This window comes from Amblyomma mixtum, chromosome 1, assembly GCF_055824585.1.
Source record: "Amblyomma mixtum isolate Tamu chromosome 1, ASM5582458v1, whole genome shotgun sequence".
NCBI classification, from domain to species: domain Eukaryota; kingdom Metazoa; phylum Arthropoda; class Arachnida; order Ixodida; family Ixodidae; genus Amblyomma; species Amblyomma mixtum.
Window position 1 is genome coordinate 20,423,767 of NC_143012.1, and position 24,717 is coordinate 20,448,483.

Sequence of the window (24,717 nt, forward strand, 5' to 3'; positions counted from 1 at the left end):
CAGAAAAAAAGTAGACAGGAAGAGCGCGGAGCACTCGTCCTGTCTACTTCTTTCCTGTGTATCGTCCTTTGAGTGGTTTTCGTTCTAAGATTTGAAGTAGTCCCCTCTCACACCTACAGTTGCCAATAGCCCCTTCCTTACAGTAATATTTTTTTTTGTGAGCGTGATAGAACATGCAGAAGGCACAATGAAATATTGACCTCACATAGTTGCACTGGTTACTCAGCAACAGTATATTTAAAAACTATTTTATGGCTTTGCAAAGCCACACGTGTTTGCGGCGCAATAATGGCATGTCTGCAACACTATTGTATTGCCAGCGGCTTTGTGAATAAATCAAGGCATCATCATCATCATCAGCCTGACTACGCCCACTGCAGGGCAAGGGCCTCTCCAATGTCTCTACAATTAACCCTGTCTTCTGCCGATTGAGGCCACTGTGTCCCCGCAAACTTTTTAATCTCATCCACCCACCTAACTTCCTGCCGCCCCCTGCTACACTTGCCTTCTCTTGGAATCCACTCCGTTACCCTTAAAGGGTCAGTCTACTCACCGAGATGAGTGTATAAATAATGGCATATTCTGGTAGTTGGCACCCTATAACATCAATAACGAGGGGTCTGCGCCCGGTTTAGGCAGGAATTTATATTTTATTTCGGCGTTGAAAGTCGCGTAAAAAAGCATGGTGGCGACCCCAAACGTTCATTTTGTTCAAGAAAGTGGTAGTCTTTTTTTGTAGAAGCATAAGTGAATATACTACGTTCTATTTGTATGCCCCAATGTCAGAGAAACGCACGTTTTGTTCTAGTAAACTGTAGAAGGCGTACCGCTCGCTTTTTCTGTAAATCACATGAATATTTATAGTTACACGTACGCAAAATGCAGGCACATTCCCACTTTTAGTTCAGCGTATGCTAGCAGAGACGCAAAAATAAACTCAGCCTATAGTGGCGCCATCTGGTCGCCAGGACGGGAACCATTGCTGTAAACAAACCGACTCTCCACTTAAGCCTAGGAGCGGCAGAATCGTCACTCTAATTATTAAAATAAAGCAAATTTATCTCTTATATGTTTTCTTATAGGCGAGATGAGACGAAGCGAAAGACAGGCGCCCCATTTATGGCCACTGAACGCACTGAAAAAGGCAGCAACAACGAGAATTCAGTCCGAAGCGAGAGGTCCGGCTTCGACGGGTGCCGCCATGTTTGTCGCCGCGCGGCGGAAATCCAGATGGTTGCCAGATGAGACTACCATCTCATACAGATGTGTTCCCACATTAATAAATTCTATTTTAAAATGTTCTACCGCACTCCTTGGCACCACAGCTGGCTAAACGGTAATTTGAGTAAATAGCTATCGGTTGCTGCAAAGAAAATATGGTCGATAAAATTCAGTAGACTGACCCTTTAACTCTTTCCCTACCGCACCCATTGAGCATCGTTAGCCCGCTAACAATCATTTCATGGCCCGATTTCAGGACCTTCTGCGTTACTAATGACCACGCTGAAGATATAGCTTGTAGGCAAGGAACCAAAGTTTTGTTTCCGATGTAGTTTTCTTTAGTCCCGCGAGGGGGCACTTTCTGACGCACTGTGAAGAAATGAAGACGCGGACCTGCGCTCATTGCCCGCCATGTTGCCCGCAGATGACGCCTTCGCCGCTCGACTTCGGAGCCTTCCGTGTTGCTTACAGGCACAATGTGCATCTGGCTTGTAGGCGGAGAACTGAAGTTTTGTTTCCAATATAGTTTTTTTTTGCCCCTAAAAAGCGGCATTTTTTGAACGCGCTCCGAAGATGTGGTATCATCAAAGTTGCTTGGCAGCATCCACATACGCGCCACACGCTCTAAAACATAGCAAATCTCAGGACTCCGTCTCGTCTGGGAGTGATTTAATCGACGACATGTGCAAAAACAAGCCTGAAAATGATTCAGTTTTCACATCGGTGATGATCGAAACCAGCCTGAAACACAGGCGGCCGCGCTACGATGCACAACTATAGGGTTTCCAGTTATTGTTTTGGAGCAAGAATACTATTCAACATTTCTTTTTTTTTAAATACAAGCGTGTCTTTGCAAGTTTTGTTCCATTTTTTCCTAAAATCTCGTTTTTAGCAAATAAAATTTTTTGTTGCCACATGCAATTTGTTGTTTAGACGTAAATGAACAGAAAGCACCTTTATTCAGCTCTGTTTTGGGTATTGAAATAAATATTGAAAGCAATAGTTTTTACAGAAAAAAAAATGTACTGCAACCTTCAGAAAGTGGCCACTTTCCCCATGGTACGGAAAGAGTTAAGGAACCAGCGGTTACCTTGCCTTCGTATTACATGCCCTGCCCAAACCTCGCAAATGTGTGCCACAGTCACACTGCAGCGTCTTTACTGGTTCATGCTGATGAAATGAACAACCCCAAGCACACACGGGCAGGGCACCTTCAAAGCGACTGACCGCCAAAAAAGGCACGATCTTAGATGAGGGTTTCATAGATTTTCATGTTCAGCGTGCAATTCACTTTAATCACTGCAACTTCCTACCCTGTCTCTTCCTGCACTAACCTCAGTGGCAAGGGATACACGGATTAAAGAAACTATCAGTTCGCTTGCATGCAGAAACAACCACACACCGATCTACAACACTTCCAATGGCATACTCTGGCACGCATGGTGACATTTTTTGCTCTTTGTTCGGCTCGAAGTAGCATTCTGAGTCAAGGGAATTAAATCTGTACCTTCACAAAAGTGTTCGCATGATAAGATACTGTTTTCGAGTCTTTTTAGCCTTTGTAAATGGCACCGCCCCAGTTCTCAGTGTTGGTTGCACACTCTAGAAAAGCACGACACTTTCATTACACTCTAGAAAAGTGCGCAGCCCGGCAATGGATTTTTGCATTCTTGCATCTTCTGTTCGTCCCCATCGCAAGCACTGTATGCACGACAAGCAATGCCGAATAAAACGTCATGCCCACTAAAACGGACCAAAGTATCGCTTTAAAGTCACCGCACACGACATACAACACCGGTCAAAATGCGGATGACTCACTGACAGAGCAGCTAAAAAAACATGCTCCGTAAGTGTTGTGTTCTGGTTTGAGTGCTTCGGTTGCACAGTGGAACGGAGGTGTGAACACGTTTCTGCAGAACAAAAAAAAGCAAAATGCAGCCCCTCCACCACCAACAGTCACACACAAGCAGAATAAAAGCTCCGACGAAGGTCAAACATATCCATTTAGGTGACAGACGTACAGTTCCTTCCCGCTGCCTGGAAACGGCGCTCCCTATAACTGCGTTTCCGCAACAAAAGCAGCGCAGCACAGGCGCTCGGAAGCACAATATAAATATATCACGCAGGAATGCGGAACCGCGCTTAGCGCACACATACGGCAGCAGACGGGTGCGAAAGATATACACGCAATCGCCGAAGCATGCCGTCCTCTTAGCGTTTTTTTCTTAACGTTGCGGGGCGTATCATAAACCTCCCGTAACGCGGCGTCTGGAACGAATGCCAGACAGGAGCAAAAGCGAAACAAAGTGTAAACAGAATAAACAAAAAGCTGCCGCTCACGCCTCTTTGTTGCGGCTGCTACTCGCGTTCGTAATCGAAACTCCCGACCACCCTTTCCAGCGAGACCTGCGCCGCGATCTGCTTTGGTTACCGGAGCAGCTGAATTGTCGCAACCACGGTCGGCCGCTGAATCACGATCGCGTTTTCCTTTCCACTGCGTTCGCCAAGAAAACTGCGCGACGAGTGAACGATGGCAGGGAAACCCCGCGAAGTCCTGCAGCAGACGTCGCGAAATTGAGACACTGGAGGCGCAAAGAAAACAAAAAAAAGAAGGAAAGGGGGTGGCGGTGGTGGTGTGGGTTATCCGTGTGCGCCCGATCATGATGGGGGAAACGCCAGTCGGTTCGCGCTTGACAACCGCTCCGCCGCCTGCCCCCCTCGCCGAAAACAGCTGCTTCCTCGGCACTCAACGCACTGACGTTTCCAAGTCGCGGCTGTTGGGTGGGAGCGGTAAGCAATAAAGAATCCAGAGACAGCGCAAAACGCTGCGCCTCAGCGTAACGAGCTCCGCGGCTTTCTTCCGTACCTCCGAGACAGAAGCGACGACGAGACACGCGAGCGACAACAAAACATACACACCGTGCACCGCAGCCTGGGCAGTCGATGACACAAAAAGAAAAGCTGGGTAATACTTCCAAAGAATACATACGGCGATGAGACAGAGCTTTGAAACCGTATATACTGACCTTCGGCGAGAACTCGCTTGACTCGCAGCTTCTGGTGGCCGAGTTCGACCACTTGGCCGACGAATTCGTGGTCTTCGCGCGCGTTGGAAGACGAGGAGCCGCCGCTGGCGAAGTAGCCGAGCGCCGACTTGAAGAGGTCCGTCATGCTGCCGACGACAAGGGGCGTCGGAGCTGCAGAGCGGCGGCGTCTTTTCGGCTTGCGCTTCTCACTGCGACGCTTATTTCTCCCGAAGGGGGTCCGTCTCAAAGCATGACGCGTCTGCGCCTTCTAGAAACGGCGGAGGTGTTGGTCGTGGGTTCTCCGGCGAAAAAGCGACGGTGGATCACATATCGACCGTGCGACAGGGCGACGCTTTCATTCACGGCTGGGCGCCATGTTGGTTTAGTGACGTCACTCTAGACTGCAGTCCACAGTTCTTTAATCTGAACAGCTGCGAAACTTTCGAATCGAAACTTTGCCACAACGGCCTCCAACATTTACAACTTCAAAGATTGTGGCGCCGCCTATAAGTGATAAAAAGAGCTATAAAACACACAGTTCACCTTGTTGTTTTCGGCATTCTAGTGTTACAGACAGCACAAAGCAGTTTATCAAATTACCGCAGATGGCGCGACATTATGCAAGTGCTCATTTTTGTCTGGTTAGAGCATCAGTTTTTGATACATAGCGGTTCCTGAGAGTTTCGCAACTAGTAAGATTAAAGAGCTCTGACTGCAGTCCACCGCTTTGTCGCGTCAGGCGCGGCTTTCACAACTTTGCGGGCTGCTAACAATTCCCTCCTAAATAATAATAACGTCCGCTATAGTACGTGTCGTCAAAGATCTGCTAGTTTACTTTCTGCTAGAAAGAAGGCAACCACAAGAAACTAAGGTTTTGCTCTTTATCACCAGAGGGCAGGAGCTGTGCGTCGTCTTTGTAGCACTACTGCTCCTAAAACGCGCGCCAAATACGAGCGCCGACGATGAGGTGCAGCGTGTCATGTACAATCTTTGTCAAAAGCGACCAGGCTGCACGTTTTTCTTCTCAGTCGTATATTAAAGATATTATGCCAGCCCTCAGGCTTTAAATCTCTCTATGGTAAGAAGAACCCCTGTTCTCACCTTCAAAGAACTTTTTGATCTCCAGGGAAGCCGCGAATGAGAAGCAAACCATGGAGCCTGGTTACTTTTTACAAAGACTGTACGTTGAAAGTGAGCATATAGAGCACTCAAGCAACCGCTAGCAAAGGTTATAAGTTCATTTGAAGCGCCTTTTGAGCGAAGTGGCCTCGTCGCATAGTGTAATGCTCTCATAGTGCGGAGGTCAAATACACATGGGCTGGAACGCTCGTCCCTGCTAGAGTCACAAAAATATCTGAACTTTCCTCTATCCCCACTCTGATGTATAAATTAGTTTTGAGGGAAGGAAAGGCGCAATACTGCCTCGCTGTCGGACAAAGATAAACAGTACTGCGCTTTTCTTTGGAGGTGTTTACTTGGAGTCTCGATGGATCGCGCGAGGGGGAGAAACGAGGGAGGGAGTAAAACAGGAAAGACTGAAAAAGGGGCCGTACTGAAGAGCTCCGGATTAATTTCGAGCACCAGGCGTTTTTCATTCTGAAAAATTTACTGGTCCTTCCTCGCCATACCCACCACTTCGCTGACCCTCCCTGATCCTCACTTTCAACACTTTTAACATTCGAGTTATTTTCCTTATTGCCGACGTCTGTCTAATTATTGAATAATAAACACGTAAGACAAGCCCTCACCGCGCTATTTGGCGAGAGAGCGTAGAGCTGACCGTGTGAAAAAACTCTCAGGTTTATATATATATATATATATATATATATATATACTAGTTATACTAGTTCAGAGATGGCTATTGGTTAGATTCTTACAGACGTGAAGCTACCATGGCCGCGGCCACCATATATAGCTACCATGGTAGCTATATATGGTGGCCATGGTAGCTATATATGGTGGCCGCGGCCATGGTAGCTTCACGTCTGTAAGAATCTAACCAATAGCCATCTCTGAACTAGTATAAGCTAAAGCCCATGGCGCACATGTGAGAGCACATGTGTGGCAAAGCCCGCGACAAAGTTCGTGCCCTGTTCTTCCGGAGTGGTGTACAAAATTCCGCTGTCAGACGGGACGATGCTTGAATGAACGGCTCCGGGAGCACCGCATGTTATGCAGCTTGTTAACGGCGCCAGACAACCTTGCGACTCACTGCTCTAGATGCGACAAGTGCCAAGCATTATTTTACAACACTGCTGCCATCCCTGGGTCACAGGATAGGATGAAACGGGAGCTGTTTGAAGCCTTTTGCATGATGTCAGAAAATGAAGAAACGTGCGTAAGCACCTGTCAGTCACGTTGACAAAGGAGAGGTAAAAAACCCGAAACAGCCGCGCATCTACCTAAGAAGAAAACAAGCTAATTCAGCACCCTGACGCCACCATGTTTGATTGTTCTGTCATATTTGTTCCTTTTAACCGTTCATATAAAATGGGTTTCCCACGCAGCAAAATCAGTTGATAGTTTGCGCCCTGTCTGCGTGTGTGGTTCTTGCGTCCAGTATTCTTCGTTCCCATGAGTAGCGCACTAATGAAGTTAAATATGAACCAACTACGCCCATTTCCAACCTTGATCAGCCTCACCTTACCATAAGGCGAAGGTTCCCGGCCCATGCACAGTAAGCGGGGCAATCAACGTCAAGCGTCCGCGCATGCGCAAGCGGAAGCGCAGGAGGAAATGCGAGGAGTGGAGCTGAGGGTTTGCTGCACATGCAGGCACTGAGTCACCCGCACGCGCTGAGATGTAGTGAGTCAGCCTCGACATAGATAGCGCGGGACGGAGAGCGCTGGAGCTCAGCTGCCGTCCTGGAGTTGGAATGCGCAGGTGGAGATTGTGTCAGTCGTTTGGAGGAACAATAGACACCTTTAGCATACGTGTTACCGTTACCGGAGTACCGGGAGTCCGCAGCCGTCAATGCGCATGCGCAAATCAACTTGCCAGACGACGCAGGACCAATCAGCGCGTGTGCACTGGCGGTGGGCGGGCTTCCGGTACTCCAGTAACGGTAACACGGTATGCTAAAGGTGTTTAACGTCGTACAAAAACTCGGGAGAAGGATGCGGCACGCAGAAGAGCGGCCAGGGCTCGCAAGCGAGAAGAGGCTCAAGCGGAAAACGGAAAACCTGCTAAAATCCGCTCAAAATCTGCATTACCAGGAATTTGTAATTGCTTTATAATTTTTTTTCTTTCTCGGTTTGCAAAGTTGGATCGGGGATTGACCTATACGCGATATCAACTAATATGCGAGCAAACACGATTGTGCAGAGGTGTTCTGCACGAGGCTAACAAGTATACTGAGGCCACCACAGTGGTCCAATACGCTTTAAAGGGCAACTGAAGAGGCTTAAGAATTCGACGTATTTAAAGGATCAAATACGTGAAACTTGCCGGCAAATAATGTGAAATATTTGTGTGCTAGCATTTGATATGGTGACTGGCAGCGGCCTCAGTGATGACGTCACGTACAGCGGCGCTACGTTTCTAGCAAAAAAAAAAAACGCTTGCTTCAAAAAAGGAAAATCAATGCCACCGAAGGTGCTGCCCACGAACCATTTTTTAGCGGCATTGGATGACGCACGGCAACATGTGGGCGAAGGTAGCGTACATCTGAAATTTGGGCAACAATGACGTCATCACGAGTTTCCCCGCACTTCTCCAACGCAGTAAGGAGAAGCCTGAACATCATCGCGGTTTTAATCGACGATTACGTCGCCATTTTAAATGGTAGCGCAAGGCTACTGGCACGCTTTACATAGACGCTTCATACATTCGAATGCTTGAATCATACCGATTTCTCAAAAAGCCCTTTCACCTTCCCTTTAATCAGGGTTTAAAAAAGGCAAAGGTAGTCACTTTCAGGCAGAAGTAATAAAGGGGCGATCATAATGATTTCGAAGGACGCATGTTAATACGTAAATGTTTATTAGCTACGTGAATATTATCACTGGCTCGATCTGAAGAGGAAACTTCTTATCACATTCAGTTGCAGCATTCAGTTGCTGTGCTATCCCAGCGGGCCATAGTAGAAGAATGAGGGTGACCTCTGACGTCATCAGCGGCGCTCTGCAGTATTTTCCTGTAGAAAGACACTGGTTTTCATTGGTAACGTTCGCCTCAAATTTATCCCGTTAGTTAGACCAGCCTGCACCAACAAAAGTTCAGGGGGCACTTTGGCTCTCTAAAGTGCTGCAAGGCGAAAGCGTTTCCTGGCCACTGTTTGTTTTTATTTACTTTTTTATTTTTCAGATTTTGTTTTTATTTATTTATTGCTCCTTTTCTTAATTTTCGTTTTTTATTTTTATTGCCACATCTTATCTTTATTTTGTTTTTTATTTTTGTTATTTTATTTTTATTTTCCTTTTCTTGACTTTACTCCTTTTATTTTATTTATGAAGCGCATGCATTGACAAGATGCGCCTTTATTCATGCTGGAACCTTGAGCCTTTTAAGCAGGACAAATATGCAGACGCGTCTGTCGACACGGCTGCCGACGCGTCTGTCGACACTCCTGCCGACGCGTCTGCTAACGACAGTATGAGGCATTAAAGGCTTTCGCCTTAATATGCACTGCCCAGTTGAGGTGCTTTCAGTCAGGAAAACTGATATACAGGCAGTTTATTGAGTGAACTCGCGCCCAAGACGTAAGAAGATATAGCAACTCGACGATGCCAGTGCCACGCGCACTTACAGGTGGTTGGAAACTTACGCTAAAAAATGACAGCGGTTTAACTCTGTTAAACCGAAGGTCTAGCGGTCGCTCTTTCTTGCTTAACTATGATTTACTGATTATTTTATCTTGCTCAGATTCTTATATCTTGCAAGCACTCGGTTTGCAACTGTTAAGCATTTATTCAGTCATGCATTCTTCTTCTTCTCTTTTTACGCTATTCTGGCAAACACAGTTTTGTTTTGTTTGGTTTATGGGGTTTAACACCCCAGAGCGACTCAGGCCATGAGATACGCCGTAGTGAAGGGGCTCCGGAAATTTCGACCACCTGGGTTTCTTTAACGAGCACTGAAATCTCACAGCACACGGGCATCTAGAATTTCGCCTCCATCGAAATTCGACCACCGCGGCCGGGATCGAATCCGCGTCTTTCGGGTCAGTAGCCGAGCACCATAACCACTGAGCCACCGCGGCGGGTAAACGCAGTTTTGTGGCCCGTTCAGTAGTTGGCTATGATTTGCAGTTCGAATATATGGTCACCTTTGCAGAGCACACTCGCTCGGAGGAGAGATCTATTGCGGTGCTCCATTGCGTGCTGGGAACATCGGGAGTGGAACTGAGCAGAAGACCAAGGTCTCTCATTCCGTTTATGAAATTGGTGTCGCACTTCGCATTCCTGTTGAAGTCACCGACCACAATGAGCGAGGACTTCACGCGCAAGGCCAAATTGAAGGTTAATGTTGTGTTGGCCATGAAGAGCCTTGGCATCGCTTTTATCCAATTCGATGAAGGTCAAATTTTAGGAGATGAGCCAAATTTTAATTGGAGAAGGCCAAATTTGAAGGTCATCATTGTGTTGGCCACAGTCAAATTAGCCTTGACATCGATTTTGGTCCAAATCGATGAAGGTCAAATTTTCGGGGTGGGCCAAATTTTGGGAGAGTTCATCATTGGGTTGCCCACAGTCAAATTACCCTGGTGTCGATTTGGCCCAAATCCGTGAAGGTCATATTTCGAGTGGGGGGATGGGATAAATTTGGAGTTCGTTATGTTTCCCGTGGTTAAATTAGCCTGGGCATTGATTTTGGTTCAAATTTATGAAGGTAAAATTTCGCGGGTGGGGAGGGCAAATGTTGTCGATACTCAGGCCAATTTGGGGACACCATCGCATCGGCCATAGTAAAAGCATGCTTAGACATCTGATTCAGTTAAGGTTGTTGCTATGAATTGCTGAGTCCGAAGGTCAAATGCCAAATCCAGACAATATCTGAAACTTCAATTTTGCATTGAGCAGACCTACCACTCTAAAAATATGACAGAACTTCCCAGATAACAAGAGTGCGCAGTCGAGAACAATCCGTTACGCCTTTTAATCTCGTGCGTGATCGCGATCCTTCGCGAATGTAGTGACAGAGATTCAGCGCAGCGCGTTCCACGGTCGCAAAGGCGATCCGCTTCCGTGCGCCGCTAGTGCGCATGCGCAGATTGGTCTAGACGTGACCGTAATGCGGGCAGCTGGCGCCATCTGACACCCTCGGGATGGCCTACGCATGCGCAGTTACTCCCTTCGGAAGCAGATGGCGGTAGGGTCCGTGGATCTCGCTGTGTTGAATCTGTGGATGCAACACAGTAAGACAACTGGCCATGCGTGTCGAACAGAAAAGTGCGTTCATTTTTGTATTTGGTCGTTCAGACTCCACTCGTTACGATTTTTAAAAAATTCCCCAAAATCGCAGATCCACGCCACAAGAAAGCGAGTTAGTTTTCGTACTGAAAACACAAACGCGTAACCTTTTACACGCATATAAAAACTTTCGTTCAAAGTGTCAAATAGTTCAACACGAACACTTACATGCCAGAATTTCTGACACCTAGAAATCGTGGGACCATTTCCTGTCTAGGAGATGCGCACCACGCTAGGAATTTAAAAGAAATAGTACTGTCGGCAATATCTACCTGCATGACCATGGCGGAAGCTCACAATAATAATGGGAATAGCCTGGCAGTATTGTCTCCTGTTCGCTGGTGTGACAAGAGTGCCTTGTGGCATCCTGTTCCCCCACCCCCGAAGCCTTTCTTGAGGCAATTTCTTTTCATGCTCTATATACATAGGTGTGCACTAAGCGACTTAATTAAAGGGCTAATTAGGATTCATAACAATGTGGTCTGTTAAATACAACCCAAATGAGAGAGACGTGCGGCTGGCTCCTTCAGAACTTCTTTAATGGCCTTCATGAACCATGTACGGACGTGCTCGTATGCAGTACTCATACTGCAAGGTCATTATATGATGCCCGACCTTGTAAAACTTGTAAAAGCAAGCGTGGCCCGCACGAGAACAGACCATTTGTCAAACAGTTGGCAGCACACATCAGCTTTGTCGTGCACAAGCGAATACCAAGCATAAGTTCGCCACGTCCTTTCAGACTACACGTATACCACAGGACTGCCACCCCCACAGTGTACCACTTCGCTAATAAGGTCCGGCGATGTGTTGTCAGTTGTCAAGTGCCTTTTCCAACAGGCATTTCCATTAGCGGGAGCTGGCGCAAGCACAAAAAAAAAAATAAAGAGTAAAAGGCACTTCCAAGAAATACAGACAAGTCAAGACGATGGAAGCAACAGCTGGGTCGACTCTGTGCATGGTTCATCAGGTTCCTGGGGTGGCAGGCCTCTTCGTAGAGGAAAGCTATGCAGCTCGATCCAGAGGAACTCTTTGAGCCGATCGGTGTACAGGCCGTACACCTCAAGACCGTCGTGTCCGGCTCCTTCGATCCAGAGGGGCTCGGTTGGATGCCGGCATCGCGCGTGCATAGCCAGGGCATGAGTGAACGGCACCACTTGATCGTCCATACCGTGGATAAGGAGCACAGGCGACCTCACCCGGGCAATCTTGTCGATGCTAGCGAACGAGTCGAAGCACCACGTCCTGGTAACACCGGGGAATACGACGCGGAGGCCCGAAGCGATGGGCGTGTGCAGGACGACACCGGCTGGTCGGGTGCGAGCGGCCAGGTCCACCGTCGCCGCGGTGCCGATGTCCATGCCGTAAAGGATGATCTGGTTGGGTCGGATGTAGTAGCGGTTCAGCAGCGCCTCCCAGGCGGCCTGGGCGTCCTCGTACAGGTCCCTCTCTGAGGGACGCACGCCGAAGCTGGGGCCGTAGCCGGTGTATTCGTAGCTGAACACGTGACAGCGTAGGAGCGTAGCCAGTCTGCGGTAGTAGTTGAGCATCAGTCCCAGGTCCACTCTGCTGCCGTGGCTGATGAACAGTGTAAAGGGAGCGGCCGCGTTGTAGCGCAGGAACATGCAGGTCAGAAGGCGACCGTAGTACGTGGTCCTCTGGAAGACCTCGATGGCCTCGAGCCTCCTCCGAGAGTGGTGCCATTCGGCCCGTTCGTTGAGCTTGAAGGTGAGCGTCGAGGCGTCGTCGGTGGGTTCGAGTGAGTAGCTGGGTTCCGGAGGTCTGAATGCCAGCTGTGCCGCGATTCGGGACGGAAGAGGCGGGCAGCAGAGTAGGTGGAGCAGCTGGCGCGCGGGCCATGGTCGGCCCCAGTTGACGTCCATCTTCTACAAAGCGACGGTTTACCACAGAAGTGTGGCACCTGTGAATGCCTTCGGCAACACACTAGTACGGTCGCAGTACTGCGCGATGCTTAAATAGCTGGCGAGGTGACTGTCAATGCGCATTTTGATTTGCGCAGCACGGCTTTTAATCGCGCGTCAGCGCTGTGGTGAAAGTTTGAGCAAACATTGATTCTACCTCCAATTTGATCGGTATCTGTAACGAACCATCATGCCGCGCTCAAACTGCGAGCGGCCGTGAACATGTCGGAACCTATGAAGGCTTCAGCGCAAAACCATCGAACAGTCTCCGGTACATCTGTCCTCTCCTGCTTGTCGTCGAACCCTCAGCACATGATCACGTATATGCACTATGTGAATTACGAATATGCTTGTCATCTCCACCTTTCTACCCGTACCATGACCGTACGCATAATACGCAGTCGCTTTCTTAGTCACCCTCGGGAAAATACGCATTCAATTGAAGATCACACATTATATACTTAGCGTAGTCCCGCCCACTCAGCTTTTTAAGAATCGTGTATCAAAAGGTGTGTTGCCTGCGACGTGTTAGGAGTAAGAATGAAGTTTGTGTATACCGGCACAACAAAGGGCGGTAAAGGTAACGTCGACTTGAATGAATACACTGTTTGCTAAACCGACGAGAAATTTATTCCGTAGCCTTCTCAGTATAAGGCTTCTGCTATATCGGTGATCAAGGTCTTAATATTGAGTAGTGATGCGCCCACCAAAAGTGATTTTAAAGGGACACTAACGACAACATTTAAGTTACGTTCCCAGTGAAGAAAAAAAAAGAAAAGAAACGATTCTATTTCTCTTTCTTGATACGTTCAGCTTCTTCCGGCAGCAAAAGACGCATTTATTGCCGCGATAATTGGGTTTAAAAATTCGCCCACTATACTCGGTTCACACTTTTGACGTCAAGCCCAGAAAGAACTCTGTGACCATCGTGAGATCCGCGCTAAAAACACTGTCTTTACACTCCGCAATTTGATTCCGAAAACGGCCGATGGTGGTGATACTTGTATTACTTTGTGACCCTTTATAGCTCACGAAATCTTGGCTTTCAATGAAAGCAACATCTTTGGCATCGGAACGGGGTAAACTACCTATGCAAGCCAACTTCAATTCGCTGTTTTTTACGATTTAGTTTTTTTTCCCCTGTTTTTAGCATTGTTCTTTCTGGCATGATCCACGTGGTCTCAAATGAAACAAATACACCGCAGGCAACAACTAAACACTTTCGACTGCGATTTGATAGCGGATATATGTTCGAAACACCATGCGTGATTGCAATATAAATGTGATAGTGTCATCTTGGAGCGCATGGTTGCTCGTGTATTTTCTGCAGCAGGAAAGAACCATTCTAATCTCAAGGTGCTGCGCCATTTTGTCGTACGGAGCGCCATCACGCAGCAGAACGGCAGCGCATCTCGCGCACCCCACAATGCTACACGCGGAAAAAAACATCCCCGACACGCCAAACAAACAAAATCGCCTAACGCAGTAACAACAAAAGGACGAGTGTTCATTCTTGACGGCTTCCTTTTAAACCACCTCGTCCATTTGCGCAGCCGTAGCCGTTTTCTCCGCCCCGCTATAACATCATCGCGCAGACGACGAAATACGGACATAATCGAGGAAGCTAGCCCCGCAGCCGCCTACAGCGCGCGCCTTTTTGCCGCGTAGGGCATTACAAGAAGAAGGCCACCGCGGCCAGCCATCGTTCTTGCTCGCCGCCGTCTGCGTTGTTCGTCTGCTTACGGCGTTCCCCGCAGTTTCGCATAAGACGGTCGTCTGCTTCGCTCAGCGCTGCTGCCGCTGCCACCTGGGGGAGGGGGTGAGCACTTACGGCGATCGCTACGAAAGTCTTCACGACGAAAGGAGGAATGAATAGGAAGGATTGTTTTCATTTCGAGAAAGTGAAGGTGGCCGAGTGTGGGCGATAGAGGGAAAGAGGGATGGCGGAGAAGGAACAGCATACGAAACGTCGAGGCATATATTGCCGCGTTGTGCAGCGGTGGAGCTCTCGGCCTTCGGCTCCATAGCCCTAGTTGCGTACAGCGTTACGAAGCGCGAAAAGAGCGTGCGAAAAGGTCGTGACGAATCCTTTGCAAAGACACAGCTCCTAATTAGGGAACCTCTACGAAATTTTTGAACTCGCATCTTTTAAACAGTGGTAACTGTAACTAGCCAGGTTTGCGGATACAGTTGCATCATCCGCATTAGTTCTAGCAGTATGTCGTAAGAAATAAAGCTCAATGACGTCATCACCCTTAAATCACATGGTCAGCTGACGACCAATCAGAATGAAGCATTGCCGTACATACCTGCTCACCAATGGGAATTCATTATCGCCAGTTATCACGTGGTCCGCGCGGTTGGGATGAGAGTGCGGTTCAGGGATTTATTTTGCAAGCACAAAGCCCCTTACATGTGCGTTCATACAATAATTTCCTGTCAGAAGACACCTTCTAAAGTCAGTCCACAGTTGACACCGAAGTTTATTCGAAGTCGGCTGCACGACGGGTATGAAACGCATACGAAACGTAACAGCCATACAGTTTCCGTGGTGCAATCCAGTGAGGATTGAAGAAGACAACATCCAAACCTTAGCCATTAGGTAAGCGATGCAAGGTGGTCTGCTTTACTCTTTAAAAGCGAATACGTCTATGTGGGAGTAAAAAGGGAGTATAGCTGTCCTCTAATGCACTCTCTTTTGAAGGGGGTGCACTGGAGTACGGCTCCCTTTTTATTCTTTTCTGTTTAGGGTGTACAGTGAGTAGTTGCACGGGACGAGCGTCGTCACCGCCTGCATGATATCTTGCAAGACGACGATAACGAAGCAACACATCACTGAAGCAGGCTGCAAGATAAAATAGAGTTTTAAAAGCTGTTGTATAGTACTTCATACGAGGGAACCCACAAAAAACTTGCTCTCTGGGCCCCTCGTTGCACGCCGCCTTGCAGAGCGAGTTATGATACTCAAGAACTGTGCCGCATATGCAAGTTAGCAGTGATATCAAGATAATACATGGCCGTGTATGGCTTTGAAGGCTACGCGAAGATTTAAACATAAGCAGAGTATGCACTGCACGGAAGTTTCATCGGCGGCCGTGGGACGGGAGTGTGTCGAGGTTGCTGCTACTCTCGCCTCCTCCGTTGCGGGCTTCTGGGTTTTGGGGTCATTGGCAAGGATGAATCGTAGGCCTGCCTGCGCCGGCGCGCGCTTATCATTTCTTGTTTTCCCTTTCCATTTTTTCTACTTAATTCCTTCGCTTTTACTTTCTCATTCTTTTTCCCGTTGCCTATCACCATACTCCCGCTGCCTCGTTGGCAGCTCGTTTTCGTCTGCTCTTTTTTTATTCTGCTTTACCGTCTGCGTCCTTTGTTTTTACTAGCTATAGTCGTCTGCGAGGATAAGTGTTTCGCTCAACGCGTGTATTCGCTTTCGTCGGCATTGGCGCAACGCAACCCTGGGCTCCTTTTCGTATTCTGTGCTTACATTGTTTTAGTTGTGCGTTTTTATTTACTGCTCGTTGCATGGCAGGCTCTTTACAAACGCGGAAGCAAGGCCTACTTGCGCGGCCGCCGCGGCGCTGCTTGTTTATCGACCTCGGCTCCGATGCCTTGTTGATCGTGTCAGGCGAGAAACTCAATTCGGGCGAATCAAAAAAGACGCCTACATAAAATGGGTCATCCGTGATAAGAAGTAAAAAAAAAGCGCGTCTCTGAACACTGTCGTCACTGTGTGCACAATTTTCTGCGGATAATTTGAAAGCGTCGGTCCGCAGATACTTCATTGGCGGTCAATAGAAGTTTTTGTTTCAAGTCCACAGAAGACACTCTGCTAAAGAGGCGAGGTCATAAGCCAGCGTCGACCCGAAAGTCGCGAAGTTCGGTTGATAAGCCGAAGGTCAAGGGGTCAAATCCCAATCGCAGAGAATTCGTTTTGATGGAGGAGACATTGCAACACGCCTGTGTGTTGTACCTTGTTAAAGAGGGCATTAAACTTGCACGTCAAAGAGCAGCAGGTGACCAAAGTTAATCTAGACTCCTCCACCACAGCGTCTTTCATAATCCACATTAACTTTCGGGAGGTTATATACAACATGCCATACACTGTCTATAAGAGTTGTACACTTGGCGTTCTTAGGCTTTGGAGTAATAAAACCATGAGCGGTGTGTGGACTCCGTTAGTAATTTTTTGTGAGGGTCTGAGCCTTTTCTGCGTCTCACAAGTTACTTAATGGAAGCGAAATGGTGGACACAAGGCTAAAAGGTACTGCAAATGACTTAATTTTCGGAATGACCTGGTTTTCGCGTTTCTCGCGAATAGCATAAAGCTCGCGAGAAATAGGTCTCGCTAATAATTTCGGAAATATGCCTACTTATATAACTGGACAGAAATGTCTCTGAGATCGTCACGTAGTTCCCACCTGCAACTGGAAGTGGCAAGTGCGTTGGGAACTCCCCATCGGCGGATCCTCTTCCAAGAGACAATGAGTCGTTATTTCTTAAAAAGGCTCTTTCCGCTTCTCACGGCTTGGTGCCGAGATGGAAGCTTTTGCAGGGTAATTCTCGCAGGCACCATCGAAATAATATAGCAATGTTATATTTCCGTTTTCTTCAAAAATTATTTGCATGTTCCTATGTTATATTTTCTTGTGGTTAATGGTCTGTGGTGGTTTAACGTCCCAAAGCGACTAAGGCTATGAGAGACGCCGTAGTGGAGGGCTCCGGAAATTTCGACCACCTGGGGTTCTTTAACGTGCACTGACATCGCACAGTACACGAGCCTTTAGAATTTCGCTTCCATCGAAATGTGACCCCCGTGGCCGGGATCGAACCCGCGTCTTTCGGGTCAGCAGCCGAGAGCCATAACCACTGAGCCACCGCAGTGGCCTATAGCTATAATTCAAACATTATAATGATGTATAGAATGCTGTATTAAAACAATGTTTACTTATAACGTTAAACAAATGTTTATGATGCAACACATAACATACTTGTTAATTTTTCAGCCTATAATATTTAAAAACCAGCCTTAGAATAATGTTCACTTTCGAAGTTAAACTAATGTTTTAGATATAACATAACATTATATGTTGATCTTTAACATTAATGAAACGTTTCAATGTAACGTATAACATTACTGCAACTTACATGACATTTTTATGATGTTATTCTAATGATCGGTCTACCTGTCCTACCAACCTGTCGGCTTAATGTCTGTTGTTTTTCTGTTACGTTGCTGGTTTGCGCCGAGCCCTTTCCTTTTCGTGAAGTGTCCTTCTGTGAATCACTGCGTGACCCAGTTTGCATTGCACTAAGAAACAGGTCGTTATACTCGGTGATTCTTGTCACTCGTCAGGTGAACGCGAAACATCGATGATCACGCTGGTGACCATTACCCTAGAAAACAATATCCCTCTAAACCCACCAAAAACCCCAGCCTACAGATAGCTGCATCCGCGACATTTTTCGCAGTCGCCTGATAGTTTTTCTTTTCTTCATGTGTGTATTTGGATATTACAATGGGAACTGTGACGGGACACGTTAATCTTCGGTTTAGTTTTTCATAGTACCTTACACGTTCTAGACAGGGCCTTCGGTTAGGTTGGAGGGTAATAAAAGAAAAAAGAATACACTGGAACAACGTGATTAAACAAATAAACAACTAAACAAACAAACAAATAAATAAATAAATAACAAATAAACAAATGTGGTCTACTACTGCAGGCACCTTCTAACCCACATACAGCGGCATTTTCGCCGAATGAGAGCTGTATGAGGCGCGGGCTGGAAACCCACTGAAACCTGTGCTTTTACGCATGTATTTTATTTTCCTAAGCTTTCTCATGGGGTGGACGTATGGACGTATAAAAATTGCGGGCACGGATATGTGAAAAAAAAAAACAGTCGTTAAATGGCATTCCTGCATTTAAACACAACTCACTTGAAGATCAATAATGCTAAAGACCGACCCTTCGTCATGTTCATCTTTTTTCTTCGAAGCAGTCGCACACATAAAAATGAAACACCCAGCCTCGTCGTCTCTGCCCTTATCCTTTCAGCAATATTACATAAACGCTATCACAACTACCAACATACCTCATAACTACGCTCCATCCCGGGCCTACCCGCCTTTAATAACTCAGATCCACCTATAGGCAACAATTTTATTGGCCAGGAGGCTATTAACGCCGGCGTTTTCGTTTACGACATACAACAACGGCTACTCCAACGCTTTTTTTCTCCGAAAGAGATCTTATCTACACATGTATCGAAGCAAAGCAACAGACGCTGAGCCAAAGGCGAAGCACGACTCTACCAGAAACTAGTATATATATATATATATATATATATATATATATATATATATATGAGAGAAGCCAACAGCCACGGAAACCAAGGTACACAGGGGATTTTTTTATTTATTTATTTCTTTTGTGGTTTTGATCAATTTAGAATATTACTGAATATGTTATCGTTTAAAGCTAATTAATTAGAAAAGCAGAAGAAAAAACAACCACACGCCGCCGGTGGGATCCGAACCCACGACCGCCGAATTACGCGGATCCCACCGGCGGCATGTGGTTGTTTTTTCTTCTGCTTGCCCAATTAATTAGCTTTAAACGATAGCATATTCAGTAATATTCTAAATCAAAACCACAAAATAAATAAATTAATTAAAAATCCCCTGTGTCCCTTGGTTTCTGTGGCTGTTGGCTTCTCTCATACTTATAACAAGCCCCTCATTCCCCTTCCGATGTTTGCTTAATACACACGCACACACGTGTGTGTGTGTGTGTGTGTGTGTGTGTGTGTGTGTGTGTGTGTGTGTGTGTGTGTGTGTGTGTGTGTGTGTGTGTGTGTGTGTGTGTGTGTGTGTGTGTGTGTGTGTGTGTGTGTGTGTGTGTGTGTGTGTTAAGCAAACATCGGAAGGGCAATGAGGGGCACTATATATATATATATATAGTGCAAAAATCCTGTCAGTGCTGTACGATGAGGTCCCTTTAATTCGTCGCTGCCCACCCGAACAGCTCCGGATTCACCACAACAGGGTGCGGAGGGATCGGTGGGTGGGAGTGGTTTGTTTGCGTGCCAGTGTATTAGCGTACAACACCGGGCAGGTAGCACACGTGCGCACAGAGTATAACGCCACATCGCATCGTAGAAGAAAACGGCTCGGGCGTACACGATCGGGGATGACGCGCCACGGTGCTCGGTTCTCCGAAGATCTGGGTCGATTCGGGGTCGGGGACGAGATTGGCGCATGTGACGCACGGAGATGCGGAGGGAAAGGTGTGGCTGGTGGGTGAGTAACGCGGCACGGAGGAGGAGGGGGCCCAGGAGAGCGGAATATTACCGATGCCGATTTTGTGTACAGGCGTGTTTGCATCGGGCAGGATCGAGAACGCGAGCGAGTCGCCCGGTTGCATTTACGGGTTGCATGCACGGTGAAAGCTATGCGTCGGGTTCATTGCCTCTCGGCATTAGTTATGAGTAGAGAATTGCAGCGGCAATAGTGATCGGACAGTATCGCTGATCTTGATAATAGATTGATCGATTGATAACAAAATATCTTGATCTATTATTAACGGCCTGTATAATAAGTAAAATCATCGTTATATATAGCATAACAGTGATCAATCAACTAATTATTGACTGATCATTTTGTCTGAATGATTGTTTTCTTAATTCATTGGTTCTTTGCCTGTAGGCCTTGGCCAGCCGCATCAAACTTCAGTAGCCGATAGAGATTGGACCACGTGTACAAAAATCAGTGAACAGATTAAATGATATAACAATTAATTACTCGATCTTCACTGGATTACCCGGGAATAACTTACCGGCCTCGTACCAATCCCGTTAATCTCTTATGCGGATATTACAAACTATTTAGGCCTCTGCAGGAGGGCACTTTCGGGACCCGCCAAGGGTCTCGACAGAACCGAGCAGTGCCACCTTTGACGGCTCTAAACCGGGTCTTAAATCCCGCCGTACTAAAACACGTGGACCCGACATTCACGGGCCCAGCGGGCCCTGGTCGGGCAGCGGCGGCGGCCAATGGCGTCCCGGAATAGGGACTGCCACCCAGCTCAACGACCATCCCCACCTCCCTTTCCCAATTCAATACACTGTTCTAATGAAAGTTTTCTCCTCCTACTCCGGCCTTCGTATATACTGCAGCACGAAAAAGCGGGCAAAAACGCAGGAGGATGAAAGCACAGGAACAGAGCTGATGGTAGGCCTACGCACATACATGTGGCAATGAGATAAAATGTGATGCCTCGTGAAGGCCTCTTTCGGTACGCCCTAGTTTTCTCAAAGTTTCATTTTTAACAGACATCATTACATTATGCGGTGTTCGCCACTGGAGGCCAATAGATGGCGCTAGGTGCCTAATGTCCAAGAAAGCTGACCATAGTGCTCATTAAAAAAATGATCAATAACTAATCGCATATTTCTGAGCTCGCGACGCCTGTTAGCCATTGAAGCCGCATGAAGTGTGCAAAAGAAATTACAAATTTCCCCAGTTTTCTAACCTCCAATGCAAATCACGAAAAGAAGGACAAGATATAATGAAGAGATGGGACTAATTATAACACATGCATCCAAAAATCAGGGGTGTGAACACATGATAATAAACGCTCAAGATTTTTAAAGTATGCTAATCACTTTCAGGTTTCTTACTTTAAACCATTTTACCGAGATTTTTTTCCGCTTTTACGGAGTACAGACACAAAATTTTGATTGCGTGTTGTCCTTTTTGATGTGTTAGACATCATCTTACACAGACCCCCCCCCCCCCCCCCCCCCCCCCGAGATATTCCCCGGTGAACAATAAATAATTTATAATCGCATTTCTTCGTGATGCTGTTTTGGCTTCTGTCAGCGACCCAACGATGGCTGTAATCTGTAAGAAGTGTCTAGGCCCTGTGTGATATGAAAAACACCGCAATATTATCGCTGTTGCGTAGGTTTATATCACTAACACGATTAAGTCAACTTGCTTCGATAGCTGAAATAACAAAAAAAAACAACGTATCACCAGTTATAATGAAGTTATTTTTTTTTAATGCACCTGTGACCTAAGCACTGCTTACATGCCACGGACATCGTTTGGTTGATAAAAGCGAAACCGGGACAGCATAAGAGAAGAATTTCAATGACAACTTATTAAACGGTTGTAGACGAATACCACGTAGCGGTCCATATGTTCGCATGTCTTGTGCATCGTTAGGGAGCCTACAACCTGCAACTAAAATGAGGTGCTTATATTTCTCTAAATAAAGAAAACTTATCGTATAAAAACTGTAAATATCGAGGCCGCCGAACAATGGAATGAACTACCGTGAACCTCAGCATTCGTGAAAAAAAAAAACGAGGCTAAGGGGAAAGCAGATTACACGAGAGCCATGCGAACTTCTCGGCGAAAAATTACAGCTCTCTGTTTCGGCCATTGTCCACCAAGCGGAAATAATGTTGTCCAAAGTATATGTGTTTCCACAAGCGACTATGTGTGCGTGTCACGCGAACCGGCTGCGACTTCTGTTTTCCCCTCGGGAACAGAGACTATAAATCACTGTCGCCAACCACTACCGCCCTCTATGAGACGCTTACGTGGTTTTGCGTGCTGCAGCTGCCAGCCTGACAACTCGAGAACAATCGGCGTCATTCTGGGTACGTAACAAGTAGGCGCAGTCCGACCCGCAGCCGTGCAATATACACTTTACGGAGGAAAATCTGACGCACCTCTCTTTAATTCACATGATTTGGCGCACGGGAGAGAGAGAGAGAGAGAGAGAGAGAGCGATGCGGAGCAAAACAGAAAAGAATTATGGAGATTGCGCAACGTATACGTTGAGGCCGCGTGCGCGTGTTTGGATTTAGCTGGAAAGAGGGCCCCAGGAGAACCGAAGCACTGGATGGATCCAGTATAGGGTACTTTGCAATAATCTTATCCGTTAATTCTTATGTGCCAAGTTTACCGGTGGTTAGTAGAGCCTCTGATGCAAGGATTGCCACGCAAAACTAGTTAACATGCAAGAAACTTCGCTTTTCTCTTCCTGCATTCAACACGGCCGTAATCAATGGTCAGGCATGAACTGAGACAAAAATCATTTAGAAAAAGAAAGCTTGCAGGCTTCTTGTCTTGCGCAGGAATAAAAAAGTAACAGTGACAGTTTTATCATGTCCTCCACTACCCCCTCCCCGGAAGACATATGAGTCGCCACTGCGCAGGCTAGGCTTTCCTCTTTGTCCTGGGCCAATCAGAGCCCCAGATTTTTACCTTCTTCTCGTAATAACTGCCTTTACCTTTTTCTTCGTTTTTTTTTATGCGAAGTATATTACTAGAGGTACACTACAGCCCTTCGCCGTGCACACCACGTGGTACACGTGACACCACGTGACATATCACGTGACACATGACGTCACGACAGAGGAAGACGGGGGTCCACCTCGCGCCGTCGCTGTGGTTGCACGCCGTGCAGACCACGTGGTACAGTGACGTCACACCACGTGACATATCACGTGGCACATGACGTCACGACAGAGGAAGACGGGGGTCCACCTCGCGCCGTCGCTGTGGTTGCACGCCGTGCAGACCACGTGGTACAGTGACGTCACACCACGTGACATACCACGTGACACATGACGTCACGACAGAGGAAGACGGGGGTCCACCTCGCGCCGTCGCTGTTGTTGCACTCCGTGCAGACCACGTGGTACAGTGACGTCACACCACGTGACATACCACGTGACACATGACATCACGACAGATCGCCGTCACGCGCTGGGAGAGGGAGAACGATGCCATCGCACAGACCCCGGAATGTCCTCGAGCGGCATTCCCGCGCATTTCGAACGCGCGTTCACACTCGGTGTAGGTCTCCGTGGTGTAGGTGAAACGCTCGCTCCACCGGGCAGGCAGACGCGGCTTCCGTGGCAATCCAGGCGCTCACCCAACGCGCGTCTCGGGGTTAGCCGGCGTTCCGCTGTAGCCATGCCGTTGTCTTCCCCCACGACGAAGGCTTCTAGTGGTTGTATTAAAATGACCAAGTATTCAACCAAGGAAAGCCATGTATTACCAAGCCTAGCCAATATGCTTCGCATCTGACTAGGCTTAACCTTAGCTAAGCCTCAGCCATTTCTTTTTTTTTTCTATGCGATAGCGCAGAAGCCTTCCCAGAGCTTTGAAAAGCTGGCGGCGAACCTCCGGCGTTCCCCAGAAAAATCGTGATTGTCTAGCAGGCAGTGACGTCATCGGTGGCGTCACCAGAGCGCCGATATATCATTGGCAGGATGGACGGGACGTCACCAGCCCTGCAGTGACGCCACCAGACCGAAAAGGCCCATTGGCTGCAGGGAACTGACGTCACTAGACTAGGTTCATCCGTGTGCAGCCTCCAGCTGCCGTCCGTGGAAGATGGTGTAATGGAAGAGCTCGGGAAAAGCAACCTGGTTCTCACAAGCTACATCAGTACTTCCAGAAAAAGCATCATCACACTCTAAACAGAAAGGAGTAAAAAGGAATTAAGCTATAGCGCGCACCCTTTAAAGAAGGGAGTTCGCTAGAGTTTCCGCTCTTTTTACTCCCTGATAGGAGTATTCGTGTTTAGAGTGACTCGAATGCTGTCGCATGTCAACACACAATAGAACTAGGTTCCCTATGCTCTTGTTTTCCATCTACTCTCTTTGGGGAACATCCTTTCCGCACTGAAGACACCGTAAATAAAATAGTAAATTTTTGTTGCTGTAAACGCGACCTCCGATTCACGACGCCTCATTTCGTGGGTACGGGGGCGAAGGGGCACCGGAAAGGAGAGGAGCAGAAGCACCTTTTACGTAACGGCCTTCAACGTCGCACACACTTCACCGGAAGTCGTCGCGTATGGAGGCGCTTCATTAACCCCTTTACTCGCGTGCCCCCCACGTAATGACAAGGATTCGCTGACAATGGTTCTCGGTACGTTTCCAGCTATGTAGCAGTTGGCTGGGGCGTTGGAGGTGCCTATTAATGAGTAGCCGCGCACGCAATTGTCCCTTGCGTTCTTCCATCAGGCACATATACCAACCACAGAATAGGGGGCGACGTAACGATTGCTCGTACGCCTCGCGCCAGGTTACGTAACGTATACAAACGCGTGA

General features: G+C 47.5%; 1 protein-coding gene and 1 pseudogene across 2 annotated transcripts in view; both read right to left on the bottom strand.

The window, feature by feature from the left end:
* The window catches only part of aux (cyclin-G-associated kinase), a 49,883-nt gene extending 45,262 nt beyond the window's left edge, over positions 1-4,621 (bottom strand). For both annotated transcript variants that reach the window (XM_089545093.1, XM_089545084.1), the window contains exon 1: positions 4,248-4,621. In XM_089545093.1, coding sequence (XP_089401219.1) covers positions 4,248-4,392 — 145 coding nt within the window. In that variant the 5' untranslated portion in view covers positions 4,393-4,621. The remainder of the gene's footprint in view (positions 1-4,247) is intronic.
* A 6,956-nt stretch (positions 4,622-11,577) lies between these two features.
* LOC149365657 (alpha/beta hydrolase domain-containing protein 17B pseudogene) lies at positions 11,578-12,540 on the bottom strand (annotated as a pseudogene).
* Positions 12,541-24,717: the final 12,177 nt, after the last annotated feature.